This window comes from Mus caroli, unplaced genomic scaffold (genome assembly GCF_978045245.1).
Source record: "Mus caroli unplaced genomic scaffold, Mus_caroli_1 scaffold_5, whole genome shotgun sequence".
In the NCBI taxonomy this organism is placed as follows: domain Eukaryota; kingdom Metazoa; phylum Chordata; class Mammalia; order Rodentia; family Muridae; genus Mus; species Mus caroli.
The window spans coordinates 85,514,365-85,530,780 of record NW_028227260.1 but is presented as its reverse complement, the minus strand read 5'-3'; the positions used below and the strand labels follow the sequence as shown (position 1 = coordinate 85,530,780).

The window sequence follows — 16,416 nt, the reverse complement described above, 5'->3', positions numbered from 1 at the left end:
CAGAGGGCCTAGGTCAGTCTCATGCAGGCTCCCTTGTTGTCTGCTGAGTCTCTGTGAGCCCTTAGAAGCTAACTTTTGTTTGTTTGTTTGTTTGTTTGTTTTATTTTTCCAGGACAGGATTTCTCAGTGTAGCACTGGCTTGCCTGGATCTCACTCTATAGACCAGATTAGAACTCATAAAGAGGGGGAGAGGGGGGAGGGTATGGGGGACTTTTGGGATAGCATTGGAAATGTAATTGAGAAATATACGTAATAAAATATATTTTTTTAAAAAAAGAGCTCATAAAGATAGACCTGACTCTGCCTTCTAAGTGCTGGGATAAAAAGCATATGCCAAAACCACCTAGCAAACTCTGTTTCTTAAGTAACACATTTTAACAGAGTCAGGGTTACATCTTCATGGAGTATCCATACATCATTAATTAATTATACCTCGATCTCTTTTAATTATTTTCAGGATTTATAATTTCCCTAAAACTTTCTCCCACACCCATAGTGTATAGTTTCTTATTATTTAAATCAAAATAGTACTTCTAAAAGTATGTATATTGGTACCCACAGTATCTGTGTTTGCCTGTCATTTGATGAGGGATGCTATACATTTTTGAGATAAGGTATCACTATAGTCTCAGTATCACTGCAGTGTCTGTACTAAAGAACAGCTTCCATTTAGCTACACACCCATATCTACAGTTTTTCTTTATCCTGAGATTTTATCATCATAATCTAAACAACTCTTTGTTTTCTGTGTTTTAAAAATCATCTTGTCCTTGAAACACACTTGAATACCTTTGTACACTACTTCAATGTGATTGAAGGACAACATTCTAGTCACCATTTTTCCCTGAAGTTCTTCTCTCCATTAGCTTGCTAGTATGTATTATGAATTTTTACATATTGGGTCACTTATTATATTGAACAGTTTGAGAATCAATTTCCCACATTTCTTCCTTTATTTTTGTTTTAGACATTTCTATATACATTCTTATTAAATTAGCATCTAAAGGTCTAAAGACTTGGCTCAGTGGTTAAGAACAGGTTTGCTCTTGTAGAGAACATATTACAGTTCCTAGAACCAATATGATAACTCAAAAGTCATTCAGAAATCTATCTAGTTCTAGATGACTAAGACGTTCTGATTTTCATGGGCAGCAAGTATGTAGGTAGTACACATATTCACACCCAGATAAAACACTGAAACACATAAAATTAAAAAAAATCTATAAGCATTATATCATATATATTCTTCCTCTAATATATTTTACCTAAATATCTTTAGCATATGTATCTAATTAGGTATATTTAAACTGATATATACTATCTTATAGACTATGAGTTCTATAAGATAGAGTTCTAAGTTAATCTGTCCTATACGTGTGTGTGTGTGTGTGTGTGTGTGTGTAGACAATGGGATGTCATGTAATGTCCATAATTATATGTAATTTCTATTATTTTATGGATATGATTAAACCTGATTTACACAGAAAAATAATAGACAACAGAAATTGAAATATACCTAATTAACTTTGTATCCTACTTTTATTCATTCTTTATTTTCTTGTTACACTAGGAATGGAACAGAAAAATAGGTCATCTACAAGTTTGTATATACTTTATTACTAGATAATTAGATTTAAATATAGAATTATAATATAAAATATAGAATTTCTCTGCCACCCTACAGGATGAGAGTTAAACCTAACAATTATCTTTAATGTCATTTGTTTAAGATAACAATGAATCTTTTAGTTGCTTCACCTTTTATCACTTCTCTATTCCTTTTGACATTTTATCTTATGCCTGCTAAGCCATACTTACTATAATTTAAATAGGATACAGATTTGTCTCCATTTATAGTCATTAATAAATACAAAACAGCAGCAGAGTTCTTAGAGGTTCTATGCTGGAAAATTAGATAAGACCACTCTGTCTGATCACTTCTTAGTACAGGTAACTACAACTACACTAAGCAATCAGGTGTCTTTCATCATCACTATTGCACTGAAGTGTTCGTTTAAAAAATCATAAATTTAGTCACTTTACATGCTTTGCTTGATTTTTAAAAATGAAGAAAACTGAATATAAATTACTCTTAATGATTTTTGCATGAATTAAAAAGAAAACAATTCCAACTCACTGGTTCCTCATCTACCTCTAGTTCCATTTTAATAATAAGCAAATTTAAACTCTTTTCATGTGCTCACTCTGCCTGTAATTTACCATGTCTCTTTTGAAAAATAAAAAACATCCTAACATACTTTATTTGTTCGTCTACTCCTATTGGTCTTTGGATGAAAATTTTTGGCAATGTCAAAATCTCCCAGGTGCTTTCATGATGACTAGAGTGATCTGTTTCCCTTTTAATTGTTCATGCTGATTTAGAGGCATAATAATATAGTTTTAATTGTTGGATTATAGAAATTAGCAGGTGGAACTTATTTTTCTGTTTATTCTTTGCTGATCCATTTATTGAATTTCTTTTGATTTCATAATCCAAGAATGAAATTGGTACTTAACACAATAAATGCTTAATATATACAAATAAATTATTTTTAAAGCTACATAGGTTATGTAAATGCATTACAGATGTGAAGGATGCCAAAACTTCTGAATTATGTGAAAGAATAAATTAGCAATCTCTCAAAGTACAAAACTATATTAGGGAATGCTAAGTTAATAGAAAATTAATTGCTTCTAAAAACAATATAGGGCCATTGGGAAAATCAACTTCACTATCATATTATTACAGAAGATGGATTGAAAGGAGAAATAAATGTCATGATTTTAAAGTCACGTATTAACCATCAAACTTCCCTTAATGTGTAATTCTTTGGAATTATTTTACTCTTCTATTACATTTTTATTTCAAAATGCACAGTTACCTTTCATATTGCACATTGAGTGTACGTTTTAGAATTATAATTATCTGATTATCTCGTAACTTTTATGAACCTATATTTTATTTTATATGTGAAGAGCTCGTAGTTCATTTTAGATTACTATATTCTTGACTTGAAATTATATCTATTATACTAAATTATTTAGAATCTAGTTTAACTATAGGATGATATTAAACAAAAAACTGCTATTCTCTGTGTTAATAAATGCTTCAAAATTACTCTACTGAAATATAAAAGTAATTTTAATATTAAAATAATTATATATATATACACACAAAGAGATCATACATTTTAAAAGTAGCATACAATTATACATAAAAACAGAACTTTTTTTTAGAGGAAAAACAGCTAGAGAAAAATAAAAATGAGGGAGGGTATGTTTTCATAAACAGTATGACCCAAAGGATGGAGTTATCATATCAGTACTTAATAGAAGAATCACAATGGTAAGTAAAAATGTTATACATTTTCTGAAAAAAAACTCTTTATGGTAGTTTTTATTACATATATGTAGTAGTATATTAGAGATTGTACAAGACAAGAGATGAGGATACCAGGAATCTTATGGCTCATAACTTATCAGTGATGATATAAATGTATAAAATACAACTTGGTGATAAATGTCATAGTAAATATTAGAAGAAGATGGTTAGGTGTGTGTGTGTGTGTGTGCATGTGAGCATATGTGCGTGCACACAGGCATGTGTACTCCTGTTTTCCCATGTCCAAGCAGGGCAGAACACCCAGTACATATCTTTAAAGTAAGAAAATGGCTGTTGTATCTGGTAACAAGAAAGCATGTGGATGGGTTTTAGTTATAGCAAACAAATTATAAAGTGTAAAGTATTTAGGATTAGGCAGATCTTGAGAATTTACTGAGCTGCAGAGTGTAGAACGTAGTCCTTGATGTGACTAGCTTTTTAAGCTATCTGAGAAACATAAGAAAGCAATTTCCATAATGCTTAGTAAGCTTAATTAACATGTTTTTCTTTCTTTTTACTACTTATCCGTATAATATTACTAATAATGCAATATTCAACATGTAATATATGTCTATTATATATACACATATATTTATATATGTATATATACATTCTATAATATATATCCTTTAATAGTATAAATGTTTTTTATTTTGCAGTACTTTTGTTGAAATACAGGCATTACATTTACCAATGAACTACTTATCTGTCCTTTAATATTATATATCAAAATAGGCATCTCTCATAAATATTGTATTTTGACTATTTTAGTAATAATGAATATAGTGATCATGTGTATTTGTGTTAATAGTGCTTATTTATGTTTATAAGAAATCAACCCAGAACGTAACACTTGCTAGGCAAATATTTTTGGGCTGAGCTTTCCTGAAACAAAACCATTAAGATTTTAAATTTTTTTGAACGTGGAGTTTGTGTGGAAAAAAATAAATATAAGAATGGGAATGGGAGGGTAGGGAAGTGGGGGGCGGTATGGGGGACTTTTGGGATAGCATTGGAAATGTAATTGAGGAAAATATGTAATTAAAAAAAAAGTCAACAACTATAAAAAAAAAAGAAATGATAAAATAATTTTAGCTCATGAAAAGATTTTTTAGATTTGGCCTGATTAAGATAAGAAAAATGATTGATGTGAAAGCTACAGCTCAAGGAGATAGACAGAAAACAGGAAATTACATCAGGTAAAGATGCTCTTATGTCAGAGGAAAGTCATGCATGTCACTACTCCACAAAGCAAAAGAATAATTACTTTCTTGAAGAAAAGGGAATTCAATGGATTAATTTATGCTCGAAAGTAAACTGAGAACTGAAAGTCAGATATAGCCTGAAATAAATGGGCAGACATTGCTGACCTAGACATTGACAATTTTGTTAGGATTGAGTAAGGTAAAAGGTTACTTTGCTTTTGCTCTTGGTTTCATTTATTTATATTCTGTACCATTTTTAAATTAAGCAAATGGAAGGTCAGTGTGTTCCTTCTTGAAATGCAATACTTTCTGTGATTCCGTTCCAGGATTGTTATTTCTAGGCATTGTTTTGGTTGAGGTGTGATATGGGCTTTTCCCATCTCTGTGTTCTTTGTCACATGTCTCTCTGAGAAAACAAAGGTGGTAAAACATAAAATATTAGAAATTACTAATACTGAATTCTTTAACAGAACAGTTCATATATTTGAAGAATTATGTATATATAGCCATATCCTATGAGAAAGCAGTTTAAGTGATGCTTAGTAAACTTTATTAACATTTTTCTTTTCATTTGTTATTACTTTTCCATACAATATACTTCAATCGTGCAGTTTCTTCTCCCTAAACTTCTAATGTGAATATTGTTGATATAGTCTCATGAACAAGGTAATCTACTCAGATATTGTGTCAAGGTTCTACTATTTTAAGGTGATTGGGGTCATCCTAAATTAAAATGAGTACATATCATGTTTTGTCTAATTTAGTCTTAGTGTCTTACTCAGATTAAAAATTATCACTGTACTATTTTACCGGTAAGAAAGCGATCCTCTCATTTTGGGGATTGTTACCTGATGAGTCTCCTTTAGTCTGCTAAGAAGCTCTTTATTATTGTTAGTTAATAGAGATAACATTGATGCTCTGATATTTGAATTCTTTTTTGAGGTATTTAAAAAGCTAGTATACAGAACTGTTAAGAGTTTGAGCAAAAAATGTACTAAGACAAAGACAAAAAATAGAACTCAAACAACAAAACAAACATACAAATAAAAATAAATACCAAACAATAATAACTCAAACACGTTTATATTTGTTACTTTGTAATCCCTTTCTTACCCTTTATTTATTTGTGATCAAACACCTACAACCATCTATTAAATTCAAAGTTTACTGAACACTTCATTGTCTAGTAATTTTCTTTATGCTTAATTTTCCATTCATTATTTAATATTCCCTTGTAATGTGCTTTTACCTAACAATATTCATGTGAATTCAAAATTGACAAGTTTGTAAAGAGTGTTAGCAACTAAGTTTGTAGGGCTTCTATTTCTATATATGTGTAAGTTGCTCCTTGGCTGTATAGTGTACATCTTGCAAATGGTACCAACAATTGAATTGCATCTGATGTTTCTTACCAATGACTCCAGGGCCATGCATTTATTCTAATATCTTAGCACCCATGCTGAATTAATAACAGATAGTTATTTAGAATACCTACACTATCTAGAAACTAAATATTCACCTTTACTATGACTTGTGTTCTGGCATACTCATGCCTATTAGGTGAATTTTCACTGAAATATTCCTTAAAGAAGCAAATTGTGAGAGAGTACTGAACTTGTAAACAGAAAAAATGGTTTTAGGAAACATTTTCAAATTCTGTCTCTTTTGATTTGTAATTTAGTCTAATTGATGTTTAACTTCTATAAAACAGCATACTATAATGTACTTTGTTCTTGTCCAAAATGTTGTGAAGTATGTTAGAAATATTATATATATACATATACATATATATAATATAACTTATAGGCAGTATAAGGTACTTGAGTTGGAATGTTTCATAAATCACTTTGTGTCTTAATTTTATCCCCTGTCAAACCAAGAGAGAAATAATTTTCTTTCAATAGAGTATTTATTTTGTTGTGGTGATATTATTGTCTTTACTTATGTAAGAATAACTAGAGTAAAGTGGTTATCAAAACATCATTTGAAATCCAGATATTATGCCTGAAATTTTCTAATGTAAGGTTGATCTTCTAGACAGAATTGCTAATTAATCTTCTTATTAGACATTTGGAATAAAGAGGTTATGTTAATGGCATTTATAAGGGAATTATACATATAGTTTACTTATTTGTCTATTCTATGTGGTTGTCTAATTCTTTTCTTTATATAATTTTATAAGAAGTAAAATACCAATCTCATCAAATATAAAAATACTATGACAATAAAACATAACAGGAAAAATTCATTATGAACGCATGCATGACTTTCTCTCTCCCTCACTTTGTGTATGTGTGTGTGTGTGTCTATGTAGTGCACATAAGTGAGACACATAAGTGAATATAAGAGTAAAAGTTTGGATGACTTTCATTCTCCACCACTACTCTTCAATGCAAGAATATTTTCCTGAATGTAGAGCTTGGATATTCTCAACTAGATGAGAAACCAGCAAGCCCTAGCAGTGTACGAATCTCTGCTGCCTCAGAGTTTGGGTTGTAGTTTTTCTGAGGGAAGTCAAATTTTGTATGTAGGTGCTAAGATCCAGACTCTGGTTCAAAAGAAGGTCTACTTTACCATGGAAAAAAATACCCCCAGCCCCATAAGTGATATGTAAATTAATGAGCATCAACTTAGCTTTGTATTATCTGTTCATTTTACTGTATTAAAACATAGGACTTTTCTTTGTTTAATACTTTCATATATTATAATTCAAATAAGAATAACTTAAAGCCTCCTGTTGCTCTTGGTATTTAATAGTATGTAATTATTTAGAATTATCCCCTTCCTACTGTGCACAGAGCGCATTATCATTATGAATAACATTTCTTTTTAGTGAAGAAGGTAGTGAATTATTGGGAATCATGTGTCAGTAAGCTGCTAAGCACAGCATACCAATAAGTTATTACAAACTATGGAACACAAAAATTGAACAGATGAGAAAGGGTGAATGCTAGAACTTGACTTTTGATTTTAACCTTACAGAAACTCTAGTGTAACTGTTATATTTTTACAGACTTCTCAGGTCAATCAGCAATTCAGAACCCTTCATGTTTGTCCAATTCTCTCCTTATGAAATTGAATTTCAAGGCATACTAGAGCTTTTCCTGTTAATTGGAATGGGATCCTGGGAACACAGAATCACAAAACAATGCAATCTATGTGTTGGGAAAATTTGAGGTGAAAAATCCAAGATATTATAACATGTCTTTTCACTTTCAAATCTTGCAATTCAGGTTATAAAATAGGGTTTTCTCTTGGATGCCTTTGGCAACATAGTATAAAATGTATATTTTTCATGTAGGCATGCCAATGTACCCACTTGGTTGAATTTTAGCTCACTACTCATTTATAGTAAATTTTAACAATACTTTGTATATTGAATCATTTGCTATGAAAAATCTGATCTACATAATTATTCCTCTATGGTTTGATGTTAAATTATTATTATTTGTTTATATTTATATCTTCATCTGCCTTCACTTGCTTTCAACAGGAAGACCCAAGACGAACATGATACAATTAGAGATAACACTGGTCACATATAAAATTTTAAATTCATTGATTTAAATCACATTAGATTAAATTAAATTTAAAAATAATTTCCTGTGTAATTGGCAACCTTTTAGCTACTCAGATAACACTGGTCACATGTAAAATTCTAAATTCATTGATTTAAATCACATTAGATTAAATTAAATTTAAAAATAATTTCCTGTGTAATTGGCAACCTTTTAGCTACTCAGTACTCATGTGTAGTGACTAGATACTTTAATAGAAAACAAAGCTATTAAATATTTACATTTGCAACACATGTCTACTAAAAAGCATTGTAGAATATCCAAGTTCCATAAAATGCTGATTATACTCTAATATTGAATCATAGAATGTTTCTTTAAATTCAAGTAGAAAAATTAAATTTTGATTTGGAATATAAATCCAGATTAACTTAATCTCATGTAAAATCTATCTTTCTATAGCAGATATAATGATTATAGATGTAGATATAGACATCAGAATTATGGATTGTTCTATACGTTAATTGCATTTTCACTCTATTTCTTTTGTAAGAAATAGGTTGAGGACATAAAATATCATATATAGCTAGAGCCACATTAAAAAGTCAGTCATATTTATTAATTATTTGTGCATTGTTTCTATATGGGTATGAGTACACTACAGAATATATATGGCAGCCAGAGAACAACTTTCAGGGAATAACTTACAGGAATTCTACCATGTGGGCCCTGGGAAATGAACTCAGGCTGCTAGGATGGCAGTGATCAGTTTCACTTGCTGAGACATCTCACTGCTACAGCTAAGATAGTCTTAAAGCAATCATAATAAAATTGTTTGAATTTCTTATGTCTAACAATTTTATGGCTACATAGCCATTAGGAATAAAATAATTGGCAGGTACTATTTTTGTTAATTTGAACTGTTTTAAATTTATTGTTCAAAAGGTTAATTCTGATTAGGAATTTTGAGCAAACAGTTTAGAAAGCTCTTAGAATATGAACATTGATTTTTGTTTTGAAAATATGAGAACTTTTAATTGATTATTGTTGAAAAATCAGTCTTAAAGATTCACATGATAAGCTGATAAAGTATCACAAGAATTGAAAAATCAGGTTACAGTTACAATTACTGTGTAGACACCAAGTTGTTGCACTGAAATGCTCACCTTTGCTCTCATGCTGCAGGCCATAGCACGAGAAAAAGCCGAGAAGTTCAGAAAACTGCAAGATGCCAGCAGATCAGCTCAGGCCCTGGTGGAACAGATGGCAAATGGTAATTACATGAAGTTGATTTAAATAATCTTCTTAGGGATTTGATAAGCACATAGGTTCATATTTATCAGATGAATCATATCAGACAAGTACTTCTTCAATACAAATTTAAATTAAAGGAAGTCTGTACTGTAGTTACTTTCTCTTTCATTCTAAGCAAATTATTGGAAAAATTTCAATTTTAATAGATTTGTTAAAAATTAGTCCTGGTTGAATATTTTATAAATATATTGGAGAGATATTTTTTTTTAATTTTAGTAAGTTTAAGAAAAATCACAGCTTTACTGAAGAAATTACTTGTGGAAGTAATTGAATAATATTAAGTAAAAGTAACTATAATTTTAACAATACATTTTACAAACAACCTAAAACTTACTGGCCTAATACTACTAATATTTGTTATGTTTTGTGTATTACCTTACCTCCCTCATCTTATAAAAAGATGTGACTATGAAATTAAATGTGGCAAAACCACAAATTAAGATTATATTTTTATAATATTTTAAAATACAATTATTCACTGCAATAATGCTTGAAAATCTATCTTTGTAAAATATTGTAAAGTCACGTGATTCTTTTTTTTCCCCCAAATTGCGTATTCTAAACTTGTGTCTGTTTCTAAATAAAAGTAACTTTATAAAAATCACAAACAATGCAATTTCAAGACAAGTTTGTCTTTACTTTTGGACGCTTTTTCTGTAAATGTCATCATTTTTGAGAAACTGCCTACATAACTTTTGTATATAAAGTATTTTAGTCTTAATTGTTGTCTGGGCATTAATAAGTTCAATTGTCTTCATAGAAAACCAATTCCCCAAGGAACTAAAGGGAACTGCAACCCTATAGGTGGAACAACAATATGAACTAACCAGTACCCCGGAGCTCGTGTCTCTAGCTGCATATGTATCAGAAGATGGCCTAATCGGCCATCACTGGAAAGAGAGGCCCATTGGTCATGCAAACTTTATATGCCCCAGTACAGGGGAACGCCAGGGCCAAGAAGTGGGAGTGGGGGGGGAGGTTGGGGGGCGGGTGTGGGGGACTTTTGGGATAGCATTGGAAATGTAAATGAAATAAATACCTAATAAAAAAAATAAAGGCGGAAGTTGTGTGATACTAAAAAAAAGAAAAAGAAAAAGAAAAGGAAAAAGAAAACCCATCCATTTTCATCTTTTAATGAGCCTCAAAACTGTGTTTGGTTAAAAATAAAAACAGGAAGAACTGTCAGTTGAGAATTTGCTAAATAAATTAATACATAAACAATGGAAATGGATATTTTGTTGCTATGTGTTTGATGATTTTAAAAGATGATTTTAATATCCTATTGAGTCAAATAAAATTACATTGTCCAAATAGCCTTATAATCACTCTATTAAAATTTCTCTAGAAACTACATTATCACATTTGTATTTAAGTATGCTGGTTTAAATTTCAACTTCAAATCTTTAAAATTTGCACCAAAATATCAAACAGGCCTCAGATCATCCTATATACAAATGCACACTGTATTTAAATTTTTTAACATTAGAAATGAATGGAAACCCATTAGTGTTTGTTTAGTGAAACAGGGAGATGAAATGTTAATGGTAAATACTAAAATCAATTTTCTAGATACTTAGATCAGAATTTCAGAATGAACACAGATAAATTAGGACATATAGGATACACTTAATAAATAGTTGAGAAATAGCACTGATAGAAAATATTGCCTCTGAATGAAAGTATTATCTGGGATACTTACCAAATGTCAGTGGGGTAGTGGAAGTGTACTTTAAATTCTTCTTGTTTACATTAATCAAAATTTAGGCTACTCACTTATCTGTTAGTGAAGATATGGTTAGGGTTATTTTGTGTAGGATTAAGCCAGTTAAGGCCACAATGAGGTTAAGAATTTACTGTACCCATTGTTCTATTGTACTGTTAATCAAATTTATTTATATCATTTCTTAAATATATAATCACATATTTTGCTATATTTATTCTCTTTTATCTCTAAAAATCAAATTACATAGAACTTATTTTTTGAATTTATGCAAATTATTAAATAAGTCAGAAATACAATGACTGCTGAAAACATGTCCAAGTGTAACTTAGAGGGACTCATCTTCAAATTTTTAGATGCTCCTGTAGTAAATAGTCAACGGTATGCCCCATAACTCTGAAAATGAAATTAATATTTTTGTAAACCAAGATTCCCAATACTTTCTTTTGTGACAGTGTAAAAAGTCAAAAGACAACTCTCTTATATATAGGAGTTGTAGACTCCTACCATGTTATTTATAGAAAAGGAAATGAGAGCTGAATCACTCTAATTCATTTACAATAAATGGATGTTCTTTTTACCCATAAACATTGTCCTCTAGGTGAAGCCAAATCACTCCTGGATATTTATTTATGATTATAGTAACTCAATTGACCAGAAGATAAGTGACCTTGTATGATCAAAAATTACACTGGCAGACAATAAATATGATATTCCTTATAAAATTGTGTTTCTGAAAAATTGCATAGAATTTTGACATATTTTAAAGCAACTTGTATTTTTCTAAATTATATTTAATATAAATCTGTACAAAAGTGCAAAGTGTTTAATTCTTTTACTACACTTCTGTTACAAAATATATATTTTATTTTTTAAAATCTTTTTTGTATCATTTTAAAAATTATTTCTTTCTTATACAATGCACCCCAACTACAGCTGCCCTCTCTCTTCTCTTACCAGTCCCTCCTACATGCCTTTTCACCCTGATTGCACCCTACTCTGTTTCCCAACAGAAAGCAGCAAGTTTTGCATGGACATCAGCAAACCATGATACAATAGGATACAATAAGATCAGGCACAAACTCTCACATTAGGGCTGGACAAAGTAAACAAGTAGGAGCAAAAAGATCCAAGGAGCAGCTGAGAGAGTTAAGGGCACTCCCACTCCCACTATCAGAAGTTTCTCCCAAACACCAAGCCAACAACCACAGTCTATTTTTGAGGTTATATTTAAGTTAACTTACTTTGTCTATACCACTGTTTGTTTGGATATCAACAGAGATTATTTTGCTACAGTATGAGATAGAGGTACTTCTTTTTGGGGACTTTTTCTCAGAAATAAGGTTTTGTGGAGTATATCTTAAATGTATGGGTTACGGTCATATTTTTAGTCTCAAAACATTTACTAGATTGTTATAACCATAGAGGAACTTATTTGGAGCTTAGACTAAGTGTCTTGTCTATATGTTTCCTTAGCTCTGCTATAATGAGATAGATAATATCTAAATTCTTTCATTTTTTTCTGAAATCTCTTTAGATGAACTTCTTTAAGGCTTCATTTTTTTAAAAAACTTGTTAAAATACAAAATGGCAGGAAACCATTCTTAATTGTGAAAAAATATATCATTTAACCCTCTAACTTATCTTACTTAATTTCAGATAACACACCAAAACTGTATTCTTATGGTATTATTTTGCAAAGTACTTTCCTAAAAAAAAAAGATATTTTTAATGTATTAATGAAATTACAAAATTGCAAGAAAAACTTGAACCAAAATCTCAATCACATACACACCCATATGGTGTGTGTAAATAATATAAAGCCAGAATGGCTAGATAATACTTAAAAAGATCAAGTGATAATATTTAAAATAAGATAAAAAGCAATTGTGTCCAAAACTCCAAGAAAATACACATACAGGAATAACTTAGGTCCCAATGTATAAATTTATAAACTATGGAATACTTTCTCCTTAATTTACAGAGGGGTAAACTATCAAGATATAAAAGCTAACAGTATTTTCTATAATAAATGTTGCTCCCCTTTCAGCTTCTAAATTTAGTTTTCTGGTGTTAATTAACAACCTGAAGATAATCACATCAAGGACATGTGTAAATAAATGTAATAACTGTTAGTATACTATAACCAAAAGAACATCTAAAATGTTTATGACCTGAGTCATGGTTATTGTGTTTCATGTGATGCCTATGAGCAACTATTCCCAGAACTGTAATTAAACTGAAGAAAATTATAATGCTTAGACAGGAGCATCTCTCACTTATGTTATCCAAGTCACTAAGAGCTTTTGCATTTATTTAGCTTATAGTTTAAATATACTTATGTGCATGAACTTATTTGCATGTATGCAATTCAACTTGTCAGATGGGAAAGTTAGTTTGGACTGTAGTTTTCTGACTCATCTTGTTGGTAACTCCCCATATCATGTGTGATTGATAATCTACCTCACCATCCTTGCAGTTTAGCTTTCTGTAGAAGTACATATTTCTTCTTGTTTTGTCCTTCTGTAGTTCTGTGCAATTTCATTTACATTTTCCCTTCTTGCTATATAACACTAAGGCTAACTTTCTACATGGAGTCCATATCGTGAAAATTGACAAATGCATTTTTTATGGATTAACTTTCCACTTTAATAAGGGGCTCCTATGTGCTTATGTATATATTTCTGGGTTTGAAAGGAGATCATAAAAGCTAGTGCTCTCGAGGGCAATTGCTGGCAGAAAAAAATGTGTCTAGGAATACAATATTTTCTCCTACATTTTTGGCATTAGAAACAGAAAATAAAGAAATTGGATATGTTAGAAGGTTTTTTTCCCATTTTACTAGAATTACTAAGTAGCATAAACTATGAAAAACTATTTTTTAAAAGGTTGCTCAACAGTTGTGTGAAAATTAATCTGGTTTCAGAAGCTTCCAATGTTTTGCATCTGCATTTAGCATAAATACTAGATGCATAGAAATTGCACATTATGTGACTCTATTGGATGCTAAACGTGCTGGTAGTGTCTCTCAGTTAAAACACAAGAAAATGAGAAGTTATTAGGGAGAGTAAATTTTATTCTAGATACTCTTGTAATAAAAAAAAAAACACTGATAAACCCTTTTCCCATTATTTTACCCACACTTCATAGTTGATGATGAATGTACTTGATGAGGAATACTTCACTTTAGGTATCAATTCTGAAGTACTTGCATGGAAGGTGATGCATAATTACAATTATTCTAGCAGTCTGTTATGCACTGTACACAAGTAATAAAATTAATGGATGTACTTCAAGTAATGATCCATTTCCTCTGGGTGCAATCTATTTATTCACAGACTATTTCAGGGGTTGTTTAGAATATGAGATGTGAATGGATTATGATCCATTATCCCTGAAAATGTAATGTGCTGCTCTAAAATGGTTTTCATAAGTACTGTTCATAATGTCTGGTGAGTCAGTGTTTGTACTCTTAAATAGCTAACAAAAAAATTAGAAAAGCGGATGCTCAGATGATTGATACTTAAACTTTGCAAATATTTACAATAAAAAGGTGTCATAAAACTTAAAATTTTCGTGCTCGCTTCGGCAGCACATATACTAAAATTGGAACAATACAGAGACGATTAGCATGGCCCCTGCACAAGGATGACATGCAAATTCGTGAAGCATTCCATATTTTTATCTACCTTCTTCTCAGCACCTCACGGTACCTTCTCCAAAATTGACCACATAATTGGTCACAAAACAAGCCTCAACATATACAAAAATATTGAAATTGTCCCATGCATCCTATCAGATCACCATGGACTAAGGCTGATCTTCAATAACAAAATAAATAATAGAAAGCCAACACACACATGGAAATTAAACAACACTCTTCTCAATGATACCTTGGTCAAGGAAGGAATAAAAAAATTAAGGACTTTTTGGAGTTTAATGAAAATGAAGCCACAACATACCCAAACTTATGGGACACAATGTAAGCATTTCTAAGAGGAAAACTCATAGCTCTGAGTGCCTCCAAAAAGAAACTAGAGAGAGCACATATTAGCAGCTTGACAACACACCTAAAAGCTCTAGAACAAAAGGAAGCAAATTCACCCAAGAGGAGTAGATGGCAGGAAATAATCAAACTCAGGGGTGAAATCAACCAAGTGGAAACAAGAAGAACTATTCAAAGAATCATCCAATCAAGGAGCTGGTTCTTTGAGAAAATCAACAAGATAGATAAACCCTTAGCCAGACTCACTAGAGGGCACAGGGAAAGCATTCTAATTAACAAAATCAGAAATGAAAAAGGAGACATAACAACAGATCCTGAAGACATCCAAAACACCATCAGATCCTTCTACAAAAGGCTATTCTCAACAAAACTGGAGAACCTGGATGAAATGGAGAAGTTTCTAGACAGATACCAGGTACCAAAGTTGAACCAAGATCAGGTTAATGATCTAAACAGCCCTATATCCCCCAAAGAAATAGAAGCAGTCATTAATAGTTTCCCAACCAAAAAAAGCCCAGGACCAGATGGGTTTAGTGCAGAGTTCTATCAGACCTTCAAAGAAGATCTAATCCCAGTTCTTCATAAACTATTCCACAAAATAGAAACAGAAGGTACTCTACCCAACTCATTCTATAAAGCCACAATTACTCTGATACCTAAACCACAAAAAGACCCAACAAAGATAGAGAACTTCAGACCAATATCCCTTATGAATATCGATGCAAAAATCCTCAATAAAGTTCTTGCAAACTGAATCCAAGAACACACCAAAACAATCATCCATCCTGACCAAGTAGGTTTCATCCCAGGGATGCAAGAATGGTTCAATATATGGAAATCCATCAACGTAATCCAGTATATAAACAAACTCAAAGACAAAAACCACATGATCATCTCGTTAGATGCTGAGAAAGCCTGTGCATCAATGCTGGAATAGGAAATCTCCAACTACCAAGTGTTTCAAAATAACTATGAGTGCCAATATAATTGTTTTTAAAAATGTATCATATCAGGTTTAATCTATTTTTAAATCTATGTAAGATATGCTACAATTTATTAAGGGGGTTTCATCTAAACTAGTGTATCTATAAAAATCTTATTTTTGTGAACTAACTCTATAATCTTTGTGTTAGCTGGTTATATATTATGAGGTTGCTACACTTTCTTGCTCTGTAGCATGTATATAAATTGCCTTAGTCATATGTCACATTGCCAGATAATTAAGAACTTATACATTTTCTATCATCTAATACATATCTAAAAGATAATTGTAT

At 31.0% G+C, this 16,416-nt stretch overlaps 1 protein-coding gene and 1 non-coding gene across 4 annotated transcripts in view; both read left to right on the top strand.

The window, feature by feature from the left end:
• Nucleotides 1-16,416, top strand: part of Dmd (dystrophin) — a 2,436,643-nt gene that overhangs the window by 929,173 nt on the left and 1,491,054 nt on the right. For all 3 annotated transcript variants that reach the window (XM_085838134.1, XM_085838135.1, XM_029473188.1), the window contains exon 19: nt 9,288-9,375. In XM_085838134.1, the coding sequence (XP_085694260.1) occupies nt 9,288-9,375 (88 nt within the window). The remainder of the gene's footprint in view (nt 1-9,287; nt 9,376-16,416) is intronic.
• LOC115030247 (U6 spliceosomal RNA) lies at nt 14,713-14,819 on the top strand. Its single transcript, XR_003835839.1, has one exon. It is a non-coding gene; the product is annotated as a U6 spliceosomal RNA (small nuclear RNA).